We start from the raw sequence: 26,306 nt of genomic DNA on the forward strand, positions 1-26,306 counted from the left end.
GACACATTCCTGGGGTCAGATACATCACATGATCACACTGACAGAACCACAGGCACATAGACACAGGCAACAGAGCATGCACAATGTCGGCACTAGTACAGTGTATATCCACCTTTCGCAGCAATGCAGGCTGCTATTCTCCCATGGAGACGATCGTAGAGATGCTGGATGTAGTCCTATGGAACAGCTTGCCATGCCATTTCCACCTGGCGCCTCAGTTGGACCAGCGTTCGTGCTGGACGTGCAGACCGCGTGAGACGACGCTTCATCCAGTCCCAAACATGCTCAATGGGGGACAGATCCGGAGATCTTGCTGGCCAGGGTAGTTGACTTACACCTTCTAGAGCACGTTGGGTGGCACGGGATACATGCGGACGTGCATTGTCCTGTTGGAACAGCAAGTTCCCTTGCCGGTCTAGGAATGGTAGAACGATGGGTTTGATGACGGTTTGGATGTACCGTGCACTATTCAGTGTCCCCTCGACGATCACCAGTGGTGTACGGCCAGTGTAGGAGATCGCTCCCCACACCATGATGCCGGGTGTTGGCCCTGTGTGCCTCGGTCGTATGCAGTCCTGATTGTGGCGCTCACCTGCACGGCGCCAAACACGCATACGACCATCATTGGCACCAAGGCAGAAGCGACTCTCATCGCTGAAGACGACACGTCTCCATTCGTCCCTCCATTCACGCCTGTCACGACACCACTGGAGGCGGGCTGCACGATGTTGGGGCGTGAGCGGAAGACGGCCTAACGGTGTGTGGGACCGTAGCCCAGCTTCATGGAGACGGTTGCGAATGGTCCTCGCCGATACCCCAGGAGCAACAGTGTCCCTAATTTGCTGGGAAGTGGCGGTGCGGTCCCCTACGGCACTGCGTAGGATCCTACGGTCTTGGCGTGCATCCGTGCGTCGCTGCGGTCCGGTCCCAGGTCGACGGGCACGTGCACCTTCCGCCGACCACTGGCGACAACATCGATGTACTGTGGAGACCTCACGCCCCACGTGTTGAGCAATTCGGCGGTACGTCCACCCGGCCTCCCGCATGCCCACTATACGCCCTCGCTCAAAGTCCATCAACTGCACATACGGTTCACGTCCACGCTGTCGCGGCATGCTACCAGTGTTAAAGACTGCGATGGAGCTCCGTATGCCACGGCAAACTGGCTGACACTGACGGCGGCGGTGTACAAATGCTGCGCAGCTAGCGCCATTCGACGGCCAACACCGCGGTTCCTGGTGTGTCCGCTGTGCCGTGCATGTGATCATTGCTTGTACAGCCCTCTCGCAGTGTCCGGAGCAAGTATGGTGGGTCTGACACACCGGTGTCAATGTGTTCTTTTTTCCATTTCCGGGAGTGTAAATGGAAAACCATAACCTGAAGGCCTTCTGTAGCACAGTGGTAAAATTACAGTCTGAAGTGCAAAAAGCCATGGTTTGAACCTTGTCTGGTGATCATACTTTTATTTTTAAATCTTTATCAAGGTGACCAATTATTATTATTTTCAGTTAATTGGGTTCAGTGCATTTCTTTTTTTATTTTTAATCTTTTGTTGCATCATTTTCATCATTGTATTGACTTCTTTATTTCTTCATATATGTCTTCATATTATTGTTTTTTCATTTGAGATCAGACTGTGTTGCCTACAATCTGTTAACGAATTCCAACAAAGACTGTTGATCGGTGATATCATGTCAGTTTGTGTAACAACAGTGAGGTTTTATAGTTTGCTTTTAGCACTCAAACTTATTTTTTGTGTTCAGTTATCTTGTAAACATTAGCTTTAATCACTGTGCAAAAAGCGATCTTGATTTTAGTTCTGCTGCTGATTGTTGACTGCTGTTTTCTCGGATGTATTGCACATCATGAGGTAGTGATTAGCTTAGGATATGAGTTCAAATTCAGGGTTACAAAACACGTCATCTGTCACAGTTCAGACATTGGTCACTGAAAATCTGCAGTTGACAGAGTATCTTGCATTTCTGACATACCTCGCTGCAGCCACTTCCAACATTGTTCTGTGTTTCACATTAACAGCATTTGTGAAGCGACCACAATATTTGTATGTCAGCTGTAACTGAGCAGTAGCTGGTAGTTGATGTGACAACGCTGTAGCGGCAAGTGACGGACATCAAGTATCAAGTAATTTTAATCAGACTGTAGACTGTTTTACTTCAAATGATCACTCCTGTCATATCCCTGAATACTGACCATACATCCTGCGACAACCCGTTTCAGGGGACTATACAAGGAAAATGAACTTGAAGGCAATTTATAGAAAAGATACAGGAAGTAGGTGAAGATGAGATGGGAGATATGATACTGTGAGAAGAATTTGAAGGAGCTGAAACAAGACTCCTGGAGCAGATAACATTCTCAGAACTACTGGTATTCTTGGGAGAGCCAGCCATGACTAAACCATTCCACGTGGTATGCAAGATAAATGAGACAGGGGAAATACCCTCAGATTTCAAGAAGAATTTAATAATTCCAGTTCTGAAGAATGTAGGTGCTGACAGGTATGAATATTAGGCAACTATCAGTTTAATAAGCTATGGTTGCAAAATAGTGATACGAATTATTTACAGAAAAAGGGAAAAACTGGTAGATGCTGCCCTCAGGGAGGAAAAATTGAGTTCTACAAAAATGATGATACACGTAAGTCAGTACTGACCCTGCAACTTATATTAGAAGACAGATTAAGAAAAGGAAAACATATGTTTATAGCACTGATGGAATTGGAGAAAGCATTTGAAAATGTTGACTGGAATACATTCATTAAATATCCAAAGGTAGCAAGGGAAAAATACAGGGAAGGTAGCAAGGGTAAAATACAGGGAACAAAAGATTATTTACAACTTGTACAGAAACTACATCACAGTTATAAGATTCAAAGGGATTGAAAGAGGAGCAGGAGTGATATAGGGATGTAGCCTATCCCAAACATTATTCAATCCCTACATTGAGAAAGATGTGGAGAAAAGCAAGGACGAATTTGGAGACAGAATTAAAGTTCAGGGTGGAGAAATAAAAACTTCAAAGTTAGCCGATGACATTGTAATTCTGTCAAGAGATAGCAAAGGACTTGAAAGAGCAGTTGAATGGAATGGGTAGTGTCTTTGAAAGGAGGATACAAGTTGAACATCAACAAAGCAAAACAAAGATAGTGGAATGTAGTCAAATTAAATCAAGTTATGCTGGGGAAATCAGAATAGGAAATGAGACCCTCAAAGGAGTAGCTGAGTCATGCTACTTTGGCAATAAAATAACTTGCAAGAGCCAAAGTAGAGAGGATATATGAGGTGCAACAATAAAGTAAAGAGACTGATTTTCTTTGCAAGATGTGGCAACCCTGCAGGCTTGCCTAGGCACAATGTCTTTGACCTTGGTCTATAAGCTGCTTCTAGTCCAAGCTGCACATTGATGCAACTTCTCAGTCATGAGTTGTGCTGTAATAAGTTAACGTGTTTGTGTCTCTTGTCACGGAAGTGGAACCGCATAATATTGCGCAACAGTATGCCATTTCTTTTTGCGTTAAATTGGGTGAAAATGCGACGACAACTTACGGTATAAAATGTTTAGTGAAGGCAGAAAGAATGTTGAAGATGGAAGACCACAGTGGACGACCATCAACCTCACGGATGGATGTCAGCTTGGCCAGGGTGCGTGAACTCGTATGATCCGATCGAAGATTATCCGTGAAAATGTTTGCAGAAGAACTGAACATCAATCGAGAAACGGTTCATCTAATAATAACTGAAGATCTTGGTATGAGAAAGATTTGTGCAAAAATGGTCCCCAAAAATCTCATACCACAACAGCGAGAAACACGGAAAAATGTGGCAGCCGATCTGTTAGAGCAAATGGAAATCAATCCAGAATTGTTGAGCCGTGTTATCAGTGGTGATGAAAGTTGGTTTTTTCAGTATGATCCAGAGACAAAATGCCAAAGTTCACAATGGTGCTCAAAGGGATCACCCAGACCAAAGAAAACCTCGCATGTCAAAGTCAAAAGTGAAATGCATGTTTGTGTGCTTCTTTGATTCCAAGGGAATTGTTCATAAAGAGTGGGTGCCTCCTGCACAAACAGTTAACCAATATTACTACAGAGGAAAGAAAGACTTCGTAAAAGGGTTCTTCGTGTCCGTGCCAACATTGCTGATAATTGGATTCTGCATCACGATAATGCACCATCCCATATTGCTCTGTCAGTACAGCAATTTTTAAACTCAAAACAAATTTTAGTACTACCACAGCCACCTTATTCACCAGATATAGCTCTGTGCGACTTTTTTCTATTTCCAAGAGTTAAACGGTGGTCAAGGGACACCATTTTCAAACGACACTAGATGTCCAAAAAGCTGTGATGAGGGTCTTGGAGGATATTACAAAAGATGAGTTCCAGAAATGTTACTATCAATGGCAGAAGCGCTGGAAAAAATGTGTTCAATCAGAAGGGAACTACTTTGAAGGAACAACACTAAACTTGACTAAAATGGTAAGCAACATTTTTTTTCACATCAGTCTCATTACTTTACATGTAGAATGATAATGGCAAGAAAAATGTTTCTGAAGAAGAGAAATTTTCTAACATTGAATATAAATTTAGGTATTGAGAAGTCACATCAAAGTAAGACTGAAGACGACAACAACAACAACGTCCTGTTTTCTTGCTGTGACCACCAACTCACACTTCTTTGCGTTAAATTTTTGGGTCACATTTTTACGCAGTTTCTTTCCAAATATCTGATTGCTTCTGTACTTCTATCTTGTTGTTCTTCCATAGCATCAAATTATCTGCAAACAGAGTTACTGTCATCCTGCCTCCTCTCTCTCTTGCCACTTGTGTCATTATATCAATGATCACCAGTACAAAAAGTAATGGGGTTCATGCATTTCCTTGTTTCAGACCATTTGTGTTGATCAGCCATCTTATTACATCTCCCTCTCCTACCACTTTCACGCAACTTACACACCTCAGGTGTAATTATTTTATTCTTGGTACAGACTAATTCTCTGTTCCTTTCCTTCTTAGGGCCACACACACTTTACTTCCAGATACGGTGTCACATATTTTATCTAATTCATGAAGATTATGAGTAGATGTCTACCATACCCGTAATGGTGTTCCTACAGCTGTCTTACTGCAGTTTTGAGAGATGTTGTGGAACTTCCTCACTTGAAGCCATACTTTTCTCCTCTCAGCTACTTTTCCGCTGTTCTCCTTCAAAATCTTCTCCAAAATTTTTGAGCTGCAGCACAAAGCTGCTAATATCCCTGTAGTTCTTACATGATTTCAGTTTCCCTTCGTGAACACAGCCATAATTATTCAGTTCTTACAGTCTTGTGGAGTTCTCATTTCCTTCCATACAACTCTATACAGCTAACATGTCCACATTTATTTCATATCATCCCACTGCATTTCATCTTTTCATGTTCTCCAGTGCCACCTTCGTCTCAATCCACACTTGATCTTCTTTCATTTATTTCCTCTCTCCCTCTGCAATCACTCTTTGTCTTTCCCTTTCTTACTTTATAGTCTTCCTATGCTTCTGATGTCCTTTGTTGAAACCGTACTCCAAATGCTGTATTCTTCTTCTAAACTGCTTCTTTGACTTCAGAACTCCAACAGGATGTCATTTGCAGTTCCTCCTATTATATATCAACTGCTGCTCCTACCAGTGTTGTCATAAGACTTCTCCATCCTTCTTCGACAGCTTGTAGCTCACCCAGTGGGATTTTATATCTTATTTTTCTCTGATGATGTTCTTTCAGCTCTGCTTATTTTAGCCGCTGTAGTTTTAATCCCCTTATTTGGTTTTGTGCTCTTTTTCCCCCCCTTCAGTTCTCTTATGTTCATAACTAACTGCTGGTGGTCACCGTCCAAGGCTTCTGATGGCATTGTTTTGATATCTTGCTGTGTTTCTCATCATTTCACCATTTGATAACATTAATTAGCTATCAGTTGTTTTAGACCAAAGAATACTGTATTATATTATGGCTATATGAATTATCAGACTATGAATTTAGAACCTTTGATCCATTCCTTTTGCAGAAATCCAGCAATCTTTCATCCTCGCTGTTCGTGCTTTTCCAGTGAGTTGCACCAAGGACATTTTCATGTACAATTATCTACACTAACCTGTGAATTCAGACATCTCATTACAATTGTATACCACCCAGTCATCGGTGTCCATAATTCTTCTTCAGACTCCTCATTTCCTCTGACCTGCATTCCATCTGTGGGAAAGGGTTGGTGGGACAGCATATGCTTTTAATACTGGCTTCTCATTTATTCCACTTATTTTGTCTTTCAGCCCATCTTTCACAACCATACGCACTTAATTCTTGGTGTCCTTCTCACTGTCTAGTGACATTTCAGTTCACTGTACTGCACACTGAACTGCACACTCGTCATGTAAACAAAACAGAGACAGACTTCACTGATCTTTTTGACTTCCAAAACTAACTTCCAAACTGACCCCTAGCAGCATCGCTGTGTTGCTTTATATAGAATTTTAACAATAAATTTCAAAATAACCCATTATTAATTTTGTACAATTTTGATGTTACAATAAAAATTTACAAAACGTAAAGAAACGAATGTTACAGCTGAATAAGGTACAAAATACAGTATAGAATGACATAATCTTTTGTAGTAATATCTTTAGTTTTCCATAAGAAAATCAATCTGAACTTTAATTACAATAATGTCTCTTGTATTATTTTAGTTTTGTAAGTAATTAGTTTGGATTCGGTTAGTAACATTCAGTGGTAGTACAGAACTCCTGATTTTCCGATTACATATATAAAATTTATGAACAAGGCCACAAATTCTGGAAATCGGAAAGTTGCGTAATGTAAACAATTGGAGAGTTAATTAGAAATGTAATTACAAAGAATATTAATTACAGAGGACAACATAAAAATAACATATGAAAATACATCATTTGATAATAACGTTTAAGCTGTTTCTCAAGATAATGATTTTTTCTGTGTTAACTTTTTACTCAATTGCAATTATGGTAATTAGAGGTTACGTGGCTTACCCCTCCTGTGTACTGAATCTTAACATTATTGAGCATCTGTGAGATGCATTTGATTGTTACTTGGCTTACCCCTCCCCCCATCTCTCCATTCATAATAAATCCTAGAAGAATTGCCAAGTGGTCTTGAGAGTTTATAAACACTAATGTAGTTTGAGATGGTTCAAACTTGTGAGACTAGTATTTGTTGTTTTAGTCGCACATTGTGTATCCATCTACATCTACATACACTGATCAGCCGGAATCTTATGACTACTACCTAATAGCCAGTATGTCCATTTTTTGGCACAGATAACAGCAGCAGCACGTCATGGCATAGAAGCAGTGAGGCCTTGGTTGGTCAGTGGAGGGAGTTGGCACCACTTCTGCACAAACAAGTCACTTAATTCCCATAATTCTGAGGAGGGGGACAATGAGCTCTGATGCCACGTTCAATCATATCCCAGATGTGTTCGATCGTGTTGAGATCTGGCAGGTTGGGGGGGGGGGGGGGGGGAGCAGCGCATCAATTGGAATTCACTGCTGTGTTCCTCGAACCACTCCATCACACTCCTGACCTTGTGACATGGTGCATTATCTTGTTGAAAAATGCCACTGCCATTAGGAACCATGATCTTCACGAAGGGGTGTACGTGGTCTGCAACAGTGTACAATGCTCCTTGGCCGTTGTGGTGCCCTACATGACCTCCATTGTACCCATGAGTGCTAGTCTTGTGTAGTTCGCGAACGAACTAGTTCGGAAGAGCGCTCCCACAGGCGAACTATGAACTAGTTCACGGATAACCTCTCTACTTAGTTCGTTCGCTGTTTTCCGAAGACTGACAGGCAATAGCGAGACGGAGCGAGAGCCCACAGTAGTGAATTTTCTGTTTTATGGTATTCTGCACTGCAATGTCTGACAAATAACCATAGTGTCAAGAAATAAAATCGTACACAGCGTTAGGTAAGTACAGTACCTAAATTGTGTAATGTAAAATGACTATCATCACATAACAATGGACTTCTACAATGCGATAATGTGGAGTACGGTAATGCATATCGGTTGGTTATAGGGTTACTATGTTTTGTTTTAGGCTCTTTATGACGATGTCATCAAAAAGGAAACATAGTTCCTTGTGGACACATTTCACTGAAGACATAGATAAAAGAAAAGCAAAATGTAACCACTGTTCAGCATTAATAAGTATTGCAGGAGGCTCAAACGGAAGTTTAACCCTGCATATGAAAACAAAACACGTTTTAATCCCAATAACGATGGAAATATTACCAACTACAAGTTAAATACATTTTGAAATTGAAGCTGTTAGGAACGAACACAAATTTTCATTTCCAAGACAGATAAAATTGTTAAAATACTAACTAAACTCATTTAATTTGCAAATATCCCATGTTTCATGGAAAAAGACCTTCATCTGCTTCAGGGCACAAGATTGTGCATGAACGACGAGGCTTAGCGTACCATCCACACATTGTATGACCAGTATTAAAAATGTACCGAATTTTACTGGCATTAAAATCCAATACCTGAAGAATTAACAATATAATCCATATACTTAAATACATTATACAGCACTTGAATATGTGGAACTCTAATTAGTTACAAATTCTGTACAAAACACAACCTCACATGACATCTAGCAATGACAAAAACAGTATAAAATGGTGGAAACTGTTTATTGCGGTCTCTAGTGCTCATTCCTTCATGTAATTCTAAAATTGCTGTGTAGACTGAATGAACCATGAACCATGGACCTTGCCGTTGGTGGGGAGGCTTGCGTGCCTCAACGATACAGATAGCCGTACCGTAGGTGCAACCACAACGGAGGGGTATCTGTTGAGAGGCCAGACAAATGTGTGGTTCATGAAGAGGGGCAGCAGCCTTTTCAGTAGTTGCAGGGGCAACAATCTGGGTGATTGGCTGATCTGGCCTTGTAACACTAACCAAAACGGCCTTGTTGTTGTGGTACTGCCAACGGCTGAAAGCAAGGGGAAACTACAGCCGTCATTTTTCCCGAGGGCATACAGCTTTGCTGTATGATTAAATGATGAGCGCGTCCTCTTTGGTAAAATATTCCAGAGGTAAAATAGTCCCCCATTCGGATCTCTGGGCGGGGACTACTCAAGAGGATGTCGTTATCAGGAGAAAGAAAACTGGTGTTCTACGGATCGGAGCGTGGAATGTCAGATCCCTTAGTCGGGCAGGTAGGTTAGAAAGTTTAAAAAGGGAAATGGATAGGTTAAAGTTAGATATAGTGGGAATTAGTGAAGTTCGGTGGCAGGGGGAACAAGACTTTTGGTCAGATGAATACAGAGTTATAAATACAAAATCAAATTGGGGTAATGCAGGAGTAGCTTTAATAATGAATAGGAAAATTGGAGTACGGGTAAGCTACTACAAACAGCATAGTGAACGCATTATTGTGGCCAAGATAGACACGAAGCCCACGCCTACTACAGTAGTACCAGTTTATATGCCAACTAGCTCTGCAGATGATGAAGAAATTGATGAATTGTATTGCGAGTTAAAAGAAATTATTCAGGTAGTGAAGGGAGACGAAAATTCAATAGTCATGGGTGACTGGAATTCCACAGTAGGAAAAGGAAGAGAAGGAAACATAGTAGGTGAATACAGATTGGGGCTAAGAAATGAAAGAGGAAGATGCCTGGTAGAATTTTGCACAGAGCATAACTTAATCATAGCTAACACTTGGTTTAAGAATCATGAAAGAAGGTTGTATACATGGAAGAACCCTGGAGATACTAGAAGGTTTCAGATAGATTATATAATGGTAAGACAGAGATTTAGGAACCAGGTATTAAATTGTAAGACATTTCCAGGGGCAGATGTGGACTCTGACCACAATCTATTGGTTATGAACTGTAGATTAAAACTGAAGAAACTGCAAAAAGATGGGAATTTAAGGAGATGGGACAGGGATAAACTGAAAGAACCAGAGGTTGTACAGAATTTCAGGGAGAGTAAAGGGAACAATTGACAGGAATGGGGGAAAGAAATACAGTAGAAGAAGAATGGGTAGCTCTGAGGGATGAAGTAGTGAAGGCAGCAGAGGATCAAGTAGGTAAAAAGATGAGGGCTAGTAGAGATCCATGAGTAACAGAAGAGATACTGAATTTAATTGATGAAAGGAGAAAATACAAAAATGCAGTAAATGAAGCAGGCGAAAGGGAATACAAACATCTCAAAAATGAGATCGACAGGAAGTGCAAAATGGCTAAGCAGGGATGGCTAGAGGACAGATGTAAGGATGTAGAGGCTTGTCTCACTAGGGGTAAGATAGATACTGCCTACAGGAAAATTAGATCTTTGGAGAAAAGAGAAGCACTTGCATGAATATCAAGAGCTCAGATGGAAACGCAGTTCTAAGCAAAGAAGGGAAAGCAGAAAGGTGGAAGGAGTATATAGAAGGTCTATACAAGGGCGATGTACTTGAGGACAATTTTATGGAAATGGAAGAGGATGTAGATGAAGATGAAATGGGAGATAAGATACTGCGTGAAGGGTTCGACAGAGCACTGAAAGACCTGAGTCGAAACAAGGCCCCGGGAGTGGACAACATTCCGTTAGAACTACTGATAGCCTTGGGAGAGCCAGCCCTAACAAAACTCTACCATATGGTGAGCAAGATGTATGAGACATGCGAAATGCCCTCAGACTTCAAGAAGAATATAATAATTCCAATCCCAAAGAAAGCAGGTGTTGACAGATGTGAAAATTACTGAACTATCAGTTTAATAAGCCACGGCTGCAAAATACTAACACGAATTCTTTACAGACGAGTGGAAAAACTGGTAGAAGCTGTCCTGGAGGAAGAGCAGTTTGGATTCTGTAGAAATGTTGGAACACTTGAGGCAATACTGACCCTAAGACTTATTTTAGATTAAAGAAAGGCAAACCTACGTTTCTAGCATTTGTAGACTTAGAGAAAGCTTTTGATAATGTTGACTGGAATACACTCTTTCAAATTCTGAAGGTGGCAGGGGTCAAATACAGGGAACGAAAGGCTATTTACAATTTGTACAGAAAGCAGATGGCAGTTGTAAGAGTCGAGGGATATGAAAGGGAAGCAGTGGTTGGGAAGATTGTGACACAGGGCTGTAGCCTCTCCCCGATGCTATTCAATCTGTATATTGAGCAAGCAGTAAAGGAAACAAAAGAAAATTTTGGAGTAGGTATTAAAATCAATGGAGAAGAAATAAAAACTTGGAGGTTCGCCGATGACATTGTAATTCTGTCAGAGACAGCAAAGGACTTGGAAGAGCAGTTGAACGCAGTGGACAGTGTCTTGAAAGGAGGGTATAAGATGAACATGAACAAAAGCAAAACAAGGATAATGGAATGTAGTCGAATTAAGTTGGTTGATGCTGAGGAAATTAGATTGGGAAATGAGACACTTAAAGTAGTGGAGGAGTTTTGCTATTTGGGGAGCAAAATAACTGATGATGGTCGAAGTAGAGAGGATATAAAATGTAGACTGGCAATGGCAAGGAAAGTGTTTCTGAAGAAGAGAAATTTGTTAACATCGAGTATAGATTTAAATGTCAGGAAGTCGTTTCTGAAAGTATTTGTATGGAGTGTAGCCATGTATGGTAGTGACACATGGACGATAAATAGTTTGGACAAGAAGAGAGTAGAAGTTTCGAAATGTGGTGCTACAGAAGAATGCTGAAGATTAGATGGGTAGATCTCATAACTAATGAGGAGGTATTGAATAGAACTGGGGAGAAGAGGAGTTTGTGGCACAACTTGACTAGAAGAAGGGATCGGTTCGTAGGACATGTTCTGAGGCATCAAGGGATCACCAATTTAGTACCGGAGGGCTGGGTGGAGGGTAAAAATCGTAGAGGGAGACCAAGAGATGAATGCACTAAACAGATTCAGAAGTATGTAGGTTGCAGTAGGTACTGGGAGATGAAGAAGCTTGCACAGGATAGAGTAGCATGGAGAGCTGCATCAAACCAGTCTCAGGACTGAAGACCATAACAACAACAACAACAACAACAACAACAACAACAACGAGATGGAAAGACAACCACTGATAATGTCTAGTTTAAACTCACTGCAAGGAAATCAAACTACATCCTTATTGTAGGATGTTATATTGGTATCAGCCTCCCAACAATCAATGAACCAATATATTCGAAGACCACCGCCAGTGCGAAAGGTTGAAGAAATAGACAAACAAGTTGTCAAGATGGTAGCTAAAGGCATCACACTCTACGAATTGTGGAAGAAAAATATTTTCAAAAACTGATAGAACTAGTTTCCCATTGCCCAAAGTACAAACTTCCATCAAGGAAAAGTTATCGGAAAATTTGATATCAAGGGTTCACAATGACATATTAGATGAAGTACAAAATAAGGTGCAAGCTGTATCTGCTTTATCTCTCAGTACTGATGGTTAGATGTCGAGGAATAATGAAAGCTATATAGCCATTGTAGCCTACATTATAGATGAAGAGACTAAACTTCAGTCGGCATTTCTTGTTTGTATTAATTATAAAGAGCAGCATACCAGCCAAAACTTGTGCAATTTCATGAAAGACGTTATGACAGACTGGCATATTTCCCACAAAGTTGCTGCTATTGCTAGCGATAGTGCTGCAAATATCTTATCTGCTGTCAGACTTGGTGAGTGGCGATCAGCATCATGTTTTGCCCACTGTCTAAATCTTGTTGTACAAGAAGCTACTAAAGAAATATCTGACGTTTTGGCGCAAGTTAAAAATATTGTCGAGTTTTTCAATTGTAGTACACACGGCCAAAAAAAAAAAAAATGATTGCTACCAAACAGCAAATGAATCTGCCTGTCCTCAAGCTCAAACAGGATGTTCAGACCCGCTGGAATTCTACTTTTGACATGCTTCAGCGAATAATGAAGGTAAAGGATGCAGTGATTGCTACGTTAGCACTTCTGCGCTCTGACCTAACAATAAAAGAAAGTGACTGGCAAATAATAGAAGGAGTTTTGCCCTTACTTAGTCCACTCTATGAAAGTACGGTAGAAATAAGTGCCAAAAGAAATGTGACTTTGTCTAAAGTTATTGTGTTTTGTAACCTGCTCAACAGTTTTCTGTAGAATCATGCTTCTAACAATAAAAAAATTGTCGCTGTGCAATCAGTGCTCAAGAAAGGCATGGAAGACCATTTTAAAGATTTAGGGAATAACATTCTATACGCTGAGTGTACTATTCTGAACCCCCGATTTAGACAGAGAGGATTTAGAAATCAAAAAGTTTGTGAAGTTGCAATACAACGCCTCAAAAATAAAGTTGGCAGAGTGCAGTTACTTCAGAGGGAGAATGGAGATATTTTAATGGCTGATCCTAGTGCTAGCGACTCTTTGGCATCTTGTTCTAGTAGCAGCAGTAATGAAAATAAAAAAGAGTCTATATGGGACGACCAGATAACCAACTTGTTGCTGGTATCCACGAACTCGATAAATACCTCAATGAAGAGTATATAGATTGAAAAAAAGATCCACTTGAGTGGTGGCACGAGTGTCGTCAGTTATATCCTCATGTATATGCATATGTGTTAAAGAGATTTTGCATAGTAGCGACATCAGTGCCCTGCGAACACGTTTTTTCGGCAACAGGACAAATCCTTAATGAATGAAGAACACTGTTATCAATGAGCAAAGTTTCCAAATTAATGTTTTTACATAATAATATGTAAATTTTTGTAATATTTCGCTTGAAAATTAGAAGACTGATTATTTAAAGAATGATAATGCAAAGCACAAAAAGTATGCTTTAGAATGTGATCTCACTCAGGGGTCATAGTTATTTTTTCTATGTCTAATTGTTTGGTAACAAAGTGCTAGTGTTTCTTCTGTTATTGTTAAAGGTATTATTGTTTGTGCCATATAGTACTTAACCTGTACCTAAAGCAGAAATATTTTTTGTTGGTTATTTCCAAAACTTTAAAAAAGTCGGTTATTTATGAAAGTGTATTTTTATTCACAAAAAATGCATTTAGCATATTCTTTAAGTAATATTCCTACAATGAACTAATAAATAAATAAATAAATATATTTTAAAATTAAAATACTATGAGTGCACTGTATGTAAAGTAAAGTAGTTGACTACCCCATTTTACCCATTTGTGTAAATAAGTGGTTTATTTGCCCTTTCGTAGTCTAATTACTCGGCATAAAACTGTAATAATACAGGCATTGGCAACACTGGTCATTATTTAAAAGACTAGCATAATGAATAAAAGAGCGTGTGCAGTAGCGGTAGCAAAGGGAGCGAACTGTCTTTCTGGAAATCGAGATGGGAGCTAACGAACTGAAAGAGCGACCTAGTTCGTGACGGAACCGCAAACTAAACTGAACGTTCCCAGTCGCAAACTATTATGCGCAAGACTAATGAGTGCCCACATGAATGTTCCCCAGAGCATAATGGAGGCACCGCCAGTTTGTCTCTGTCCCGCAGTACACGTGTCAATGGAAGATGACTGATTCGCGCCCTCCCATCAGCATGGTGAAGAAGGTATCAGAATTCATCAGACCATGCAAAGCTCTGCCACTGCGCCAATGCCCACTGCCAATGGTCACGTGCCCATTTCAGTCATCGTTGCTGATGTAATGGTGTTAACATTGGCATATGCATGGTTCATTGGCTATGGAGGCCCTTTGTTGGGAGTGCTCGGTGCACTGCGTGTTCAGACAGACTTTTACTCTCTCCAGCATTAAAGTATGATGTTAGTTCACCCGCTGTTCACCACCTTTCCTGTTACACCAGTCTGCCCAGCCTACAACGTCCAACATCTGTAATGAGGGGTGGTTGCCCAACCCCATGATGCCTGGACGTGGTTTTATGTTGGTTTTGCAATGTGTTGAAGACACTCACCACAGCACTTCTTGAAAACCTGAAAATTCATGGAATTACCAAAATGCTTGTGCTGAGCCTCCAGGCCATCACAATCTGTCCTCAGTCAAACTCAGATAGATCATGCGCTTTCCCCATTCTACACACAGACGCTCACTGATACTACATGCACCGTGCATGTGTCTGACTAGCAGTCATACCTTTCCAGGTGACACTGTTGTCGCCTGGACGGGTTTATATTGATAGTAGATTAGTGGTGATAAAGTTCTGGATGATCATTGTATACAGGGTGAACACTAATAAAACTGTCAAACTGCAGAGATGGATTCCTGGATGGAAACAGAGGAAAAAAGATCCTGTGAACACGTGTGTGCAAATGTATTGTTGCCATGGTAGAAAGTGTTGACGAATGAAAGTTCCTCTGACCATGTGTCGAGTCTGTAGCCCACAGATGATGATTATGCAGACTGATGATGCCAGTTCTGTCAAAGACTGCTTTGAAAGTGAGGAGGACTAATGACAGAAATCCCGTAATTGTGATGGTATGGTGCAAAAAAACATTTAAAAAATCCTTCCCATAGAGGGAAATCTGTTGCTGATCATCCTTGCACTTGTTGCAGGTGATAGGGATAGTAGTGGTTATCATGCAGGATCCAGTTAATCAGACTTTGGCTTACGCCATTTTGGCGGGCCACTTGCCTGGAGCTTGTAGTAGCATTCATCTCAATATCCTGTAGAATGTTGTTCTCCAAATCTAGTGTGTGCACAGTCTGCCACTTCCCTGCACATTCACCTGTCCAAAAGGACCCAAAACCACACAACTGCCCAAAAAAGGCTTGAAATGCTATGTGATACGGTTGGTGTCTGTTAGGGTACTTGTTTTGGTGCAGCCATCCTGCCTCTGGAGCGTTTCCATTTGCTTGGCTGCACACAAACAGCATCGTGGCTTGTTCCTGCACAAATATCAGACCATTCTGCTGCTTACAGCACTCTGCATCAATCACACAGCTTGCAACACACAAGGAACGCATGGCACGTGGTGAGAGGAACTTTCACTTGTCAGTGTCGTCTCCCGTGGCAATGATGCATTGCCGGACACATGTTCACAGGACCTTTTTTCCTGTTTTTCCATCCAGGAATCCATCCATGCAGTTTGTTGGTTTTATTAATGTTCACCCCGTGTAATGTGCAGACCACTTCGATGTCTGTGGCGAAGAGTACTCACCGTAGTAACACATGTTAGGGTTTCTTCCTATTCCATTCACTTATGAGGTACAGGAAGAGTGGCTGGTTAAAAGCTTCTGTACATGTTACAATTAGTCCAATCTAGTCTTCATGATCCCTACGGAGAGATACCTTAGAGTGTGATGCATGTGGGGCTGTAGTATATTCCTAAATTCTTGACTTAATACTGATTCTTGAAACTTTAATAACAAATGCATTTTAGTACGATTAAGCCCTTGGACTTTTGTAGTGTTTAATCATTTTATGGATCGTGAGTTATTTTCTTCTGTCATAGTATTGTAGTTAACTTTTTTGTGTAGTAGTCATTTGTGCAGAGTAGTCACTACAAATGTCAGTTAATCTGTATTATTTTTGATTGTACCTCTCTTACTAAATGGTGCTAGAGTGGTATATTATCCTATAATTGAGTCAAAGCCATTTATTCAATGCTAACAGCCCATAACGTTCAGGCACAACAGAAACAATATATTTTATGTTCATCATAATTGACAGACATATTTATTATTACCTTTTTTTGCAGGAAGTAATCAGTTTGCTCATCCAGCTTCCAGTGCTCAGACTGATAGGTGAGTTCATGAGAGGTATTTTTATATTTCTTTAAAATATGCTAATTTGGTACAGTGCACTTTATAAGTGTTTCATTATGTTCATTAAATTATCATCTAATAGTGGCTCGTACAGGTTACTTCAGAATATATGTGATGCAGCTCTAGGGCAGTTTCTCACTTTTGATGGCTTGTCACCATTTTAATAACTGAAAAATAAATAGTGGACCATAACTTATTCATGATGTAGATCTGCCTGGATAGCAGAGTGTGTTAAAGCACCCACTTCTGAGACACGGGGAGATGCAACAAACTGGGATCTAATCTGCCTGGCAGATTAATGGCGAGAGCCAGTTGTGCCGGCCAGGCTGTATGTGGTTTTTAATTGGTTTCCCACAGCTGACTAGGTGGCTTCTGGGCTGTTACACACCTCCCACCTCAGTTACACATTTCACAGACATTTAGAAAATGTTCTCACAATTTTATACGATGCTTGCTGTAGACAGATGAGGTGCACAAATTCCATCCCTGTGTGTGTGTAGGTGGGGGGGGGGGGGGGGGGGGGGGGCTCAGTAAGGACTTACCACTGAAATTGCCAAATCTAAATCTGAAATAACATGCCAAAACTATGGAGACATGGGGTAAGGCAAGGAAGAGGAAGAAGAAGAAGAAGAAGAAGAAGAAGAACTTGGTCATGATATGCATAGACCATTTAGTCGTCAGTGTAAGCAGCTCTTAAAGATTCTTTGTAGATGATAATAATACAATAATATTCAATGGAAATTGTGGAAGCTTAGTGCTTGGTATGGAGACTAACAGTTCACTTTACGTACAAGTAACACAAAGTGATGTAATAAGTAGATGGAATTCTTTTGTATAGTGTCAGTGATGCACTTAGGGGTAAACCAGTAGAGCTTTTCTTAAAGGACATCATATTTGCCATTGACTGTAGAAATTATTTATTCCACAATTGCAATATTGGCCTTTCGGCCATTTTTAAGTGGTATGGCAGAAGGTTGTGCCACTGCGCATGTCAGACTTTAGAATGTGCTGAAACAAAATCTTTTGCAACGCCACTTCAAAATGGTCCAAAGGCCGAAATTTCAATTGTGAAATAAATAATTTCTACAGATAATGCCAGATAATTTGTTATATAAAAATTCTACACAAATGTGAACCCTGATGATGAGAAGTTAATTGAAGGATTTTGTAGAGTTAGGGATTCTCTTAAAATGATGTAACCTAGAAGACGTGTTAGTGTGTTGGTATCCGTATTGAGTCACAGTGTTTTTATTAAAAGAGAATGTTCAAACAAGAGCTGACCTATTTGTGCCAGGTTTGTTTTATCAATATGTATGTGTTAAAAGCTTGTACAGTAAATTCCCATGGAATACTCCACAAGAAAAATGTTGTACTTTAGATTAATGGGTGCTTGTAAGATACTGAGAACCTGTTAACACAGAAAATTCTGGCAAGCACGAATAATGTGCAGAAACCATAAACAGAATAAAGGGTTATACTTAAATGTAATATAATAGGTTGCATTAAAAACTCTTAACAAAAGTCATTATTACTGGGTTATTTATTAGGGCATGTATGTGAAAATTTTGACAATTATTCCTTATGTGTAGCTCTGTGAATGCATGAGAATGGGAACTTGCGATATTTTTGTGGTCCCTTTTGGCTGTTGTAGTAGATCTTCCTTTGGTATGAAAATATTGTTTGCATTCTTTGGTGTTGGTTTAAGATGTCTGAATTGGATTCAGGTGTTGTTTGTAGCAAAGTCTGATCCTTCTTGCCAATCCTCTGTTACAGTTTAGACAAAAACATAAAGCAACTATAGCATCCAAATATAAATTAGCAATATTAAACTACTCAAATTGCATGTTGCATTACTTTGTGACTAGTTTTGATTGAATATACAGAATGAATTATTGAGGGGGAGGAAAGAAAAAATAAAAGAAAAAAAGGCATAAAAATAAAATATTTGTGAGTTTATGTACTATTGAAGCAGCAGTGTCACAACTGCAGGCACCAAATGCCCTCTCATTATTGTATGTGCTTCAAATAATTATTGTATTACCAGAAAGTTTGGGCTTGTAAAGTAGAGTCATGAGAAAGCCATACATACTGCACTTCAAGTGGAATGAAAATATTTAAAAAATGATTTTTCATTAATATTTGCACAACTTAATATATACTGTTCATTAACATAGTTTACAATTTGTAAGTAAAATTTTAAATTTGAAAGAGAGCGTATATTAACATTACATATAAGTTATTTTGATAAGCTAAATGTGAATGCCCTGTATGTTATAAATTCAAGTCTAGTGCATAGATATTTCCTGGTGTGTTGTCACTTGGGGCCATTCGATACAGTAATAACTTAACACCAGTGCTCATGGTCCTCAGTATAAAGATTTCGTAGTACATAACTTATTAGCTGTAATGACAACCGTTGATGTTTCAACAGTTGGTATGCAAATGTTCTTTTTTATATGACATCTATTCACTTTTACCAGTTACTGTTTGTATCCCACAATCACAATTATGGCATTTTTCCTATTTTTAGTGTAAGATTTGATGTTATATTATCCATAGAAATAGGTTAAAAATAATGTTGTAGGATTTTGTTAATTTTGATATATGTCATTGGTTGTTATAACAGTGTAATTAGATTTATTACTGACATTGTTATTTTTTAAAATACAAACATTTTAGGTTAGGTTTTACAGAGACTGTTACTAATATCAAATGAAACTACAAGTTTATTGTTAGCAGTCTTAATTCATTTCCACAACGTGTTGCAGAGGTTTAATCCTCCAGCATTAGGTGGAGTTATTGGTATTAATATGACGTTTGTGTTGTGTTATACCTTTGGGGTAACCAGTGGCACTGAGAAACAAAAACACCTCAGAAAAAACTTGCAGTGGTGACATAGCACTTTCACTTTAATAGAATAAAATGAACACAACTGTAAAGAAAACATTGGAACACCTGTGGAAACTATGGTTGAAAAATGAATTGAAGGAACTTTATAGTAAAAAAAAAAAGTTTAATACACAGTTTTATTATGAAGAGTTCAGGAAGTACACCAAATTCCGTGTGCAGAAAACAAAAGCCACACAGAAGGAAGAAACTAGCTGCTGTAATTACCTTCCAAACTGAATAAGAAAAGCCGAGACAAACATAAATTTTCACACCTTTCGTCATTGAAACTGACATAATGTTCACTACAGAATAAGAGGCACAACTCATCAAAGGATTGAAACGCAACATTCAAGGTCCACAGGACGAAAAGAACCACTGGGAGGTCATCACTAGTGCCGCACAGATTTCAGCCATTGCCCTTGAGAAGCAAAATGACAGAATAACAGCCTGACACAAAATCAGTGCAATTACTGTGGAGGAGATCACAAAACCAGACCCAGCAAAAAATAAAGGAGAAGAAGTTGTTGCATGCAGTAGTAAGACTAAATTTAATACAAATAATGCAATAGCTGTGAGTTGAGAATGTCAATACAACTGTGGTTATGAACAGAGCTACATATGTAGAGAAAACTATAGCCAAAAACATAACAGAAATACTCAAAGACCAAACAGCCAGAATCCAAAAAGAGATTAAACACATCTCAAACAACATAAACTTTCTACTCATCGTTCAGGAAGCAAGAAACATTATAACACTGAGCCCACAAGCACATTGTGCTAGTTCATAATCAAAGATACACAAGAATGAAACTTCAGTCACACTTATAGTGAATTTTAGAAATAGTCTAACATTCAGACTCAACAAAAAGCTCTTCAGAACTCGTAAAGGCAACATACACATAAAATAATAGTAGAAAACTTGGAAAAAGAGCACAATTGACACAACAAGTCAAAAATGTTAACGCTCTGATGGAGCCACACTTGCCTCATTTGGCATACAAAACCTTTATGCTGCTTTACCAACAGGTCCCACAAGACAGGTAATTAATGACAACTTACAAAAACACAAAAAATACCTTCCACTCACACTACTGAACTAATTGATGTGTTAGAATTCACGCTTTCACACAACCATTTCAGACTCGACAGTAAACTCTACAATCAGATGGCCTATCAGTGGAATCAAACCTTTTGGATTGTTAACGGAAATATTTATAAACAACTTAGAAGACAAAATTGTGAATTTCAATCACCACACACTCAAAATTATTTGCCACTACAGATATATAGATGACAGCATCATTTTAATCAGTGGTACAAAAGATTATATCAGTCTGTTGAACCAGTTGTTCAAAAGCTCAATGAAAATGTAAAATCAGTATTTGAGAACCAAGTGGATGACAGCATGCACTTACAAGAATTGACCTTTAGAATCATGAATAAAAGACACCAATTTGAAATTTAATGGAAATCTACCACAACACTCACAGCTATACACAACTCCTCTTCTCACCCCCACAAAATGGCAGCATTCTAGTATATGGTCATAGATCAATGCAACTACCATTCACGAAAGATAAATGTAAACAAGAAATTTAAGTAATAAAACAAACAGCCATTGCAAAAGGCTGAAACGGCTCCATAGTAGACATCCTGAAATACTCAATCGTTGCAAAACAATCAAAGCATAAAAAACAGACAGAAAATAAGATCTTCCATAAAGTACCATTCCTGGTTAATATTTTGTTTCAGAATGCCAGTGTCATCAAATAAAATGTGTAAACATATCTTTCACCATTAGCAACGAGATTGGGCAGAAGTTACCTCACAACAGCAACACAAGACACCCGCTGCACCATATGGTTGTATATCAGATTGAATCTTTGGGCTGTGACTGTTTCTATGTGGGCGAGACAGATAGATCATTTGACATTAGACTCAAGGAATACATGGAAGCACTAAAAAAGAAAAAAGAAAAAAAAAACCATACATCAGCAGTATCTAACCACCTGCATGAAGTACACCAAGCCGACAACTCAAGTGCCTCCTACATATCCAACCTAAAGACAAAACACTAGACATCCCTGAAACACTCCAAATACACAAACACCAAAGGAAACAACTTGGGTTCATCTGAAATAACAAAATGACAACATTTACAGTGGAATTGCCTTACTCACAAATAAACCAACAGTTTGTACTCTCTGTCAGCTAGAGTGTATATATATCTATTTATATTGTAAGTAGTACATCTGTGTATTATTTTAAAACATAATCAATGTATTACTTCAACTTTTACTTTGTTATAACACATAACACATGGACGCTAACCACCCACGACACCGACATAACGTAAACAACTTTGTTCTCCTTCAAACAATGGAAAGTCCAGGTCAGAATATCAATAACATTATGAAAAGGGTATGTTACTACTCACCTTAAAGATGACACATTGATCTCCAGACAGGCATGGTGATAAGATTGTTAAACATTTGAAATTTTAGCCAGAGCCTTCTTCAGAAAGGAAGACAAGCACATATTCACATAAGCAGGCACACCTCTTTCACAAATGACCATTATCCCTGGCCACTCCAGCCAGAATGCAAATGTGTTGTGTCGAATGGAAGAAGCAGTCTGGAGTGGGGTGGGGAAAGGAGAAGGATAGCAGGGTACAAGTGGGGGGAGACAAGTTAGTGCTACCTGGTGGAGCATGAAGGGACTAGTTGGAGGCAGGACATGGCTGCCAAGCAATGTTTGGGAGGACTAGTTGGAGGCAGGACAAGGCTGCCAGGCAATGTTTGGGAGGCTGTGGGGAAGGGGGGAAATGGGAAACAGAAAAGGAGAGAGGAAAAGACCTGTGGGTGCTGTGGTGGAGAGCAGCACACACTGAGGGTCAGGGGACATTAATTGGGAAGCAGTGATAAGGCAGAGGGGCCAGAAACCATTGGGTAGAGAGTGTGAGGACCATAGACTGAGGCCAGGTGGATTTCAGTAGTGGAGAATGTGTTGTAAGGATAACTCGATGTGTGCAGTTCAGAAAAGCTGGTGATGGTGGTCGTGGTAGAAGTGTGTGTGTGGGGGTTGGGGGGGGGGGGAGCCTATACAGCCTGGGCTATGAAGCAGCCATTGAAATAAAGCACAATATTTTCAGCAACATGTTGTGCCATAGTGTGGTCCATTTTGCTCTTGGCCACAGTTTAGTGTGGCCATTCATCCTGGTGAACAGCTGGACAATAGTTATACCAATATAAAAAGCTGTCCAATGACTGGAACAGAGATGGTATATGACATCACTGCTTTCACAGGGGGTCCAGCTTGTGATAGGACTGGAAATGCTGGGAAGGTGTATTAGGGAGGTCTTACACATGGGTTTCGCACAGGCATATGAGTCTCCCTTTAGGCATGTGTATCCTTGTGCCAAGGGGGTTGGGATTGGGAGTGGCATAAGGATGGACTGGGATGTTCTGGAGGTTGGGTGGATGATAGAACACAACTTTTATGAGGAGTGGGAAGGATGTCTGTCATTTCAGAGCGTGATGATAGCTAATCAAAGCTCTGAGGAAGGCTGTGTTTCAGATGTTTGAGTCCAAAGTGGTATTAGTGACGAAAGGTGCACTTCTTTGTAGCTGGTTCTTGGGGGTTGTGGGAGGATTGGGGTGTGTAGGGATATGGCATGGGAAATCTGTTTGCGAACTAGATTTAGGGTTAGTGCCTGGTTGTGGAGGCCTTCGTGACACCTTCAGCATGTTGGGAAAGGGAGTTATCATCACTGCAGGTACCCCGTCTAGCTACACTTTTGGTGTAGAAGGATGGCAGCTGTCGAAATATGGGTACTGTTGGCTGTTGGTGAGTTTAATGTGGACATAGGTGTGGATGAGCTGCCAGAGAGGAGGAAGTTAACTTCCAGAAAGGACCAGGCGAAGAAGATGGGAGAGAAAGGTTGAGGTTGAGACGAAATGATGATTGAGTGTCTTGGCACTGAGTCCATACCACAAAAATACCATCAATGAACCTGAACGAAATCAGGGGTTTGGGCTTTTGGGAGGCTGGAGAGGTTTCCTGTAAGTGGCCCATAAACAGGTTGGCATTAGAAGGGTGTCATGGGAGTGCCAATGGCGGTGGCTCAGATTTGTTTGAGGAATGAGGAAATGGGTTTGGAATTTGAAGGACATTGGGAGAGATGAGTGTTCAATTGTGGCAAGACCAAGGGCATGAGGGATGTTGGTGTAGAGGGAAGTGTCGTCAACAGTAACGATTAGGGATCCAAGAGATAAAGGGACAGGTATGGTGGAGAGTAGGTGAAGGAAGTGGTTGGTATCTTTGATGTGGGAGGGTGGATATCGGGCAATGGGTTGGAGGTGTTGATGAATGAGGGTCAATAATCTTTCAGTGCGAACACAATAACCAGCTGCAGTAGATTGTTCAGGATTGTTGATTTTTGGGAGCGTGTGGGAGGTGGGTGTGTAATGTGTCATAGAAATGAGGAGGAAAATGGATTCAGGTGAGAGGTTCTGGGTTGGACCTAAGGTTTTAAGTAGTGGTTCGAGGTTATGTTGGACTTCTGAGATGGGATCCCACTGATGGAATTTGTAGGTTGTTGAGTCAGGCGAGTCCTTCCACGAGGTCTCTCCACATTAAATCCACTAACCAGAAACAGTACCTGCAGCAGCTGCCATCTCTTCCACACCAAAAAATCCCTCCCATACAGTGTGGTCATCCAGGGACAAAGTGTCTGCAATGATGAGTATTCCCTTATCCAGTATGCTGAAAGTCTCACAAAGGCATTCACATACAGGCTCCATCCCCAGACCTATTCTGCAAACAGATTTCTCATGAAACTCCCTGGCAGATTAAAACTGTATGCGAACCAAGACTCGAACTTGCGACCTTTGCCTTTCGCAGGCAAGTGCTCTACCGACTGAGCTACCCAAACACGACTCACGACCTGTCCTCACAGCTTCAATTCTGCCAGTACTTCGTCTCCTACCTTCCAGACTTCACAGAAGCTCTTCTGTGAACCTTGCAGAACTAGCACTTCTGGAAGAAAGGTATTGCAGAGATATGGTGTAGCCACAGCCTAGGGGATGTTTCCAGAGTGAGATTTTCACTCTGCAGCAGGCTGATATGAAACCTCCTGGCAAATTTAAACTGTGTGCCAGACCAAGACTTGAACTCGGGACCTTTGCCTTTTGCAGGAATTGTGGAAATATCCCCCAGGCTGCAGCTAAGCTACGTCTCCACAATATCCTTTCTTCCAGGGGTGCTAGTTCTGCAAGGTTTGCAGAAGAGTTTGTGTGAAGTTTGGAAGGTAGGAGATGAGGCACTGTGAGGATGGATTGTGAGTTGTGCTTGGGTAGCTCAGTCAGTAGAGCACTTGCCCATGAAAGGCGAAGGTCCTGGGTTCGAATCTTGGTTCACACACAGTTTTAATCTGCCAGGCAGTTTCATATCAGCGCACACTCCGCTGCAAAGTGAAAATCTCATTCTAGATTTCCCATGCCATATACCCACACACCCTCCAATCAAGCCACCACCCCCAAGAAGCAGCTACAAAGCTAGGTCATCTAATACCACCTCGAACTGGAACATCTGAACCACAGCCTTCCTCAGGGCTTTGATTATCTGTCATCGTCCCCTGAAATTACAGACATGCTACCCAAGAGTGGTCCCACTCGTCCTAAAGTGATGTTCCGTCATCCATCCAACCTCCACAACAAACTAGTCCATCCTTATGCCACTCCCAGTTCCTGCTTAATCCACCCACCCAGCACTTCCAGTCCTGTCACAAGCTCATCATAACCCATCATAGGCCAGGTCATCTGAGAAAGCAGCCGTGTCATATTCCAGCTCTACTGCAGTCATTGCACAGCTTTTTATATTGGGATGACTACCAACCAGCTATCCACCCGGGTGCATGGCCACTGCTAAACTTTGGGCAAAAGCAAACTGGACCACCTCGTGGTACAACATGTTACTGAACATAAAACCTGTGGTTTCAATGACTGCTCCACAACCCAGGCCATATGGAACCTCCCGCCTTGACCACTAGCTTTTCTGAATTGCACGGTTGGGAGTTATCTCCTTACAACACATTATCTGCTCCCAAAATCAACCTGGCTGCAACCTATTGTTCCCACACCATCCACTCAATGGTTTCTAACCCCTCTCTCTTATCAGCTCCTTCCAGTTCACATCCCCTCATCGCCATCGTATACTACTCCCTGCCAGCACACTTGCAGGTCGTTTTGCCTCCTTTTCTGCTCCCTATCCTCCCCTCTTCTCCCTGCCACACAGTTTCCCAAACTATGCCTGGCAGCCTTGTCCTGCCATCAAGTCGCACTGACTTATTTCCTCCCACATGTACCCTGCTATCCCTCACTTTTCCCCACCCCAAACCGAATTGTTGCTTCCGTTTGGTGTGACACAGTTACATTCTAGCCGAAGCAGTTGGAGATAGCAGTCAAGTCTGTGTGAGGTGTGCTTGCTTGTGTGAATGTATGAGTGCTTTCATTTCTGAAGAAGCCTTTGGCCAAAAGCTCAAGTGTGGAAGAGTCTTTTCATCATGCCTGTCTGCAACTTGGTGTGTGATCTTGACAGTGAGTAGTGATATGTCCTTTCCATAACTTTGTTCTCCTTCATTTCATCCTCTGTATACTTGCGTGTTTCTTTGATCTTTTATAAATGG

At 40.7% G+C, this 26,306-nt stretch overlaps 1 protein-coding gene across 3 annotated transcripts in view; it reads left to right on the plus strand.

Annotated features, from left to right (window-relative positions):
- LOC126194934 (uncharacterized) overlaps positions 1 to 26,306 on the plus strand; it is a 274,312-nt gene that overhangs the window by 207,191 nt on the left and 40,815 nt on the right. For all 3 annotated transcript variants that reach the window (XM_049933315.1, XM_049933317.1, XM_049933316.1), the window contains exon 17: positions 16,666 to 16,711. In XM_049933315.1, the coding sequence (XP_049789272.1) occupies positions 16,666 to 16,711 (46 nt within the window). The remainder of the gene's footprint in view (positions 1 to 16,665; positions 16,712 to 26,306) is intronic.

The sequence above is a fragment of the Schistocerca nitens genome, chromosome 7 (genome assembly GCF_023898315.1).
Source record: "Schistocerca nitens isolate TAMUIC-IGC-003100 chromosome 7, iqSchNite1.1, whole genome shotgun sequence".
NCBI lineage: Eukaryota > Metazoa > Arthropoda > Insecta > Orthoptera > Acrididae > Schistocerca > Schistocerca nitens.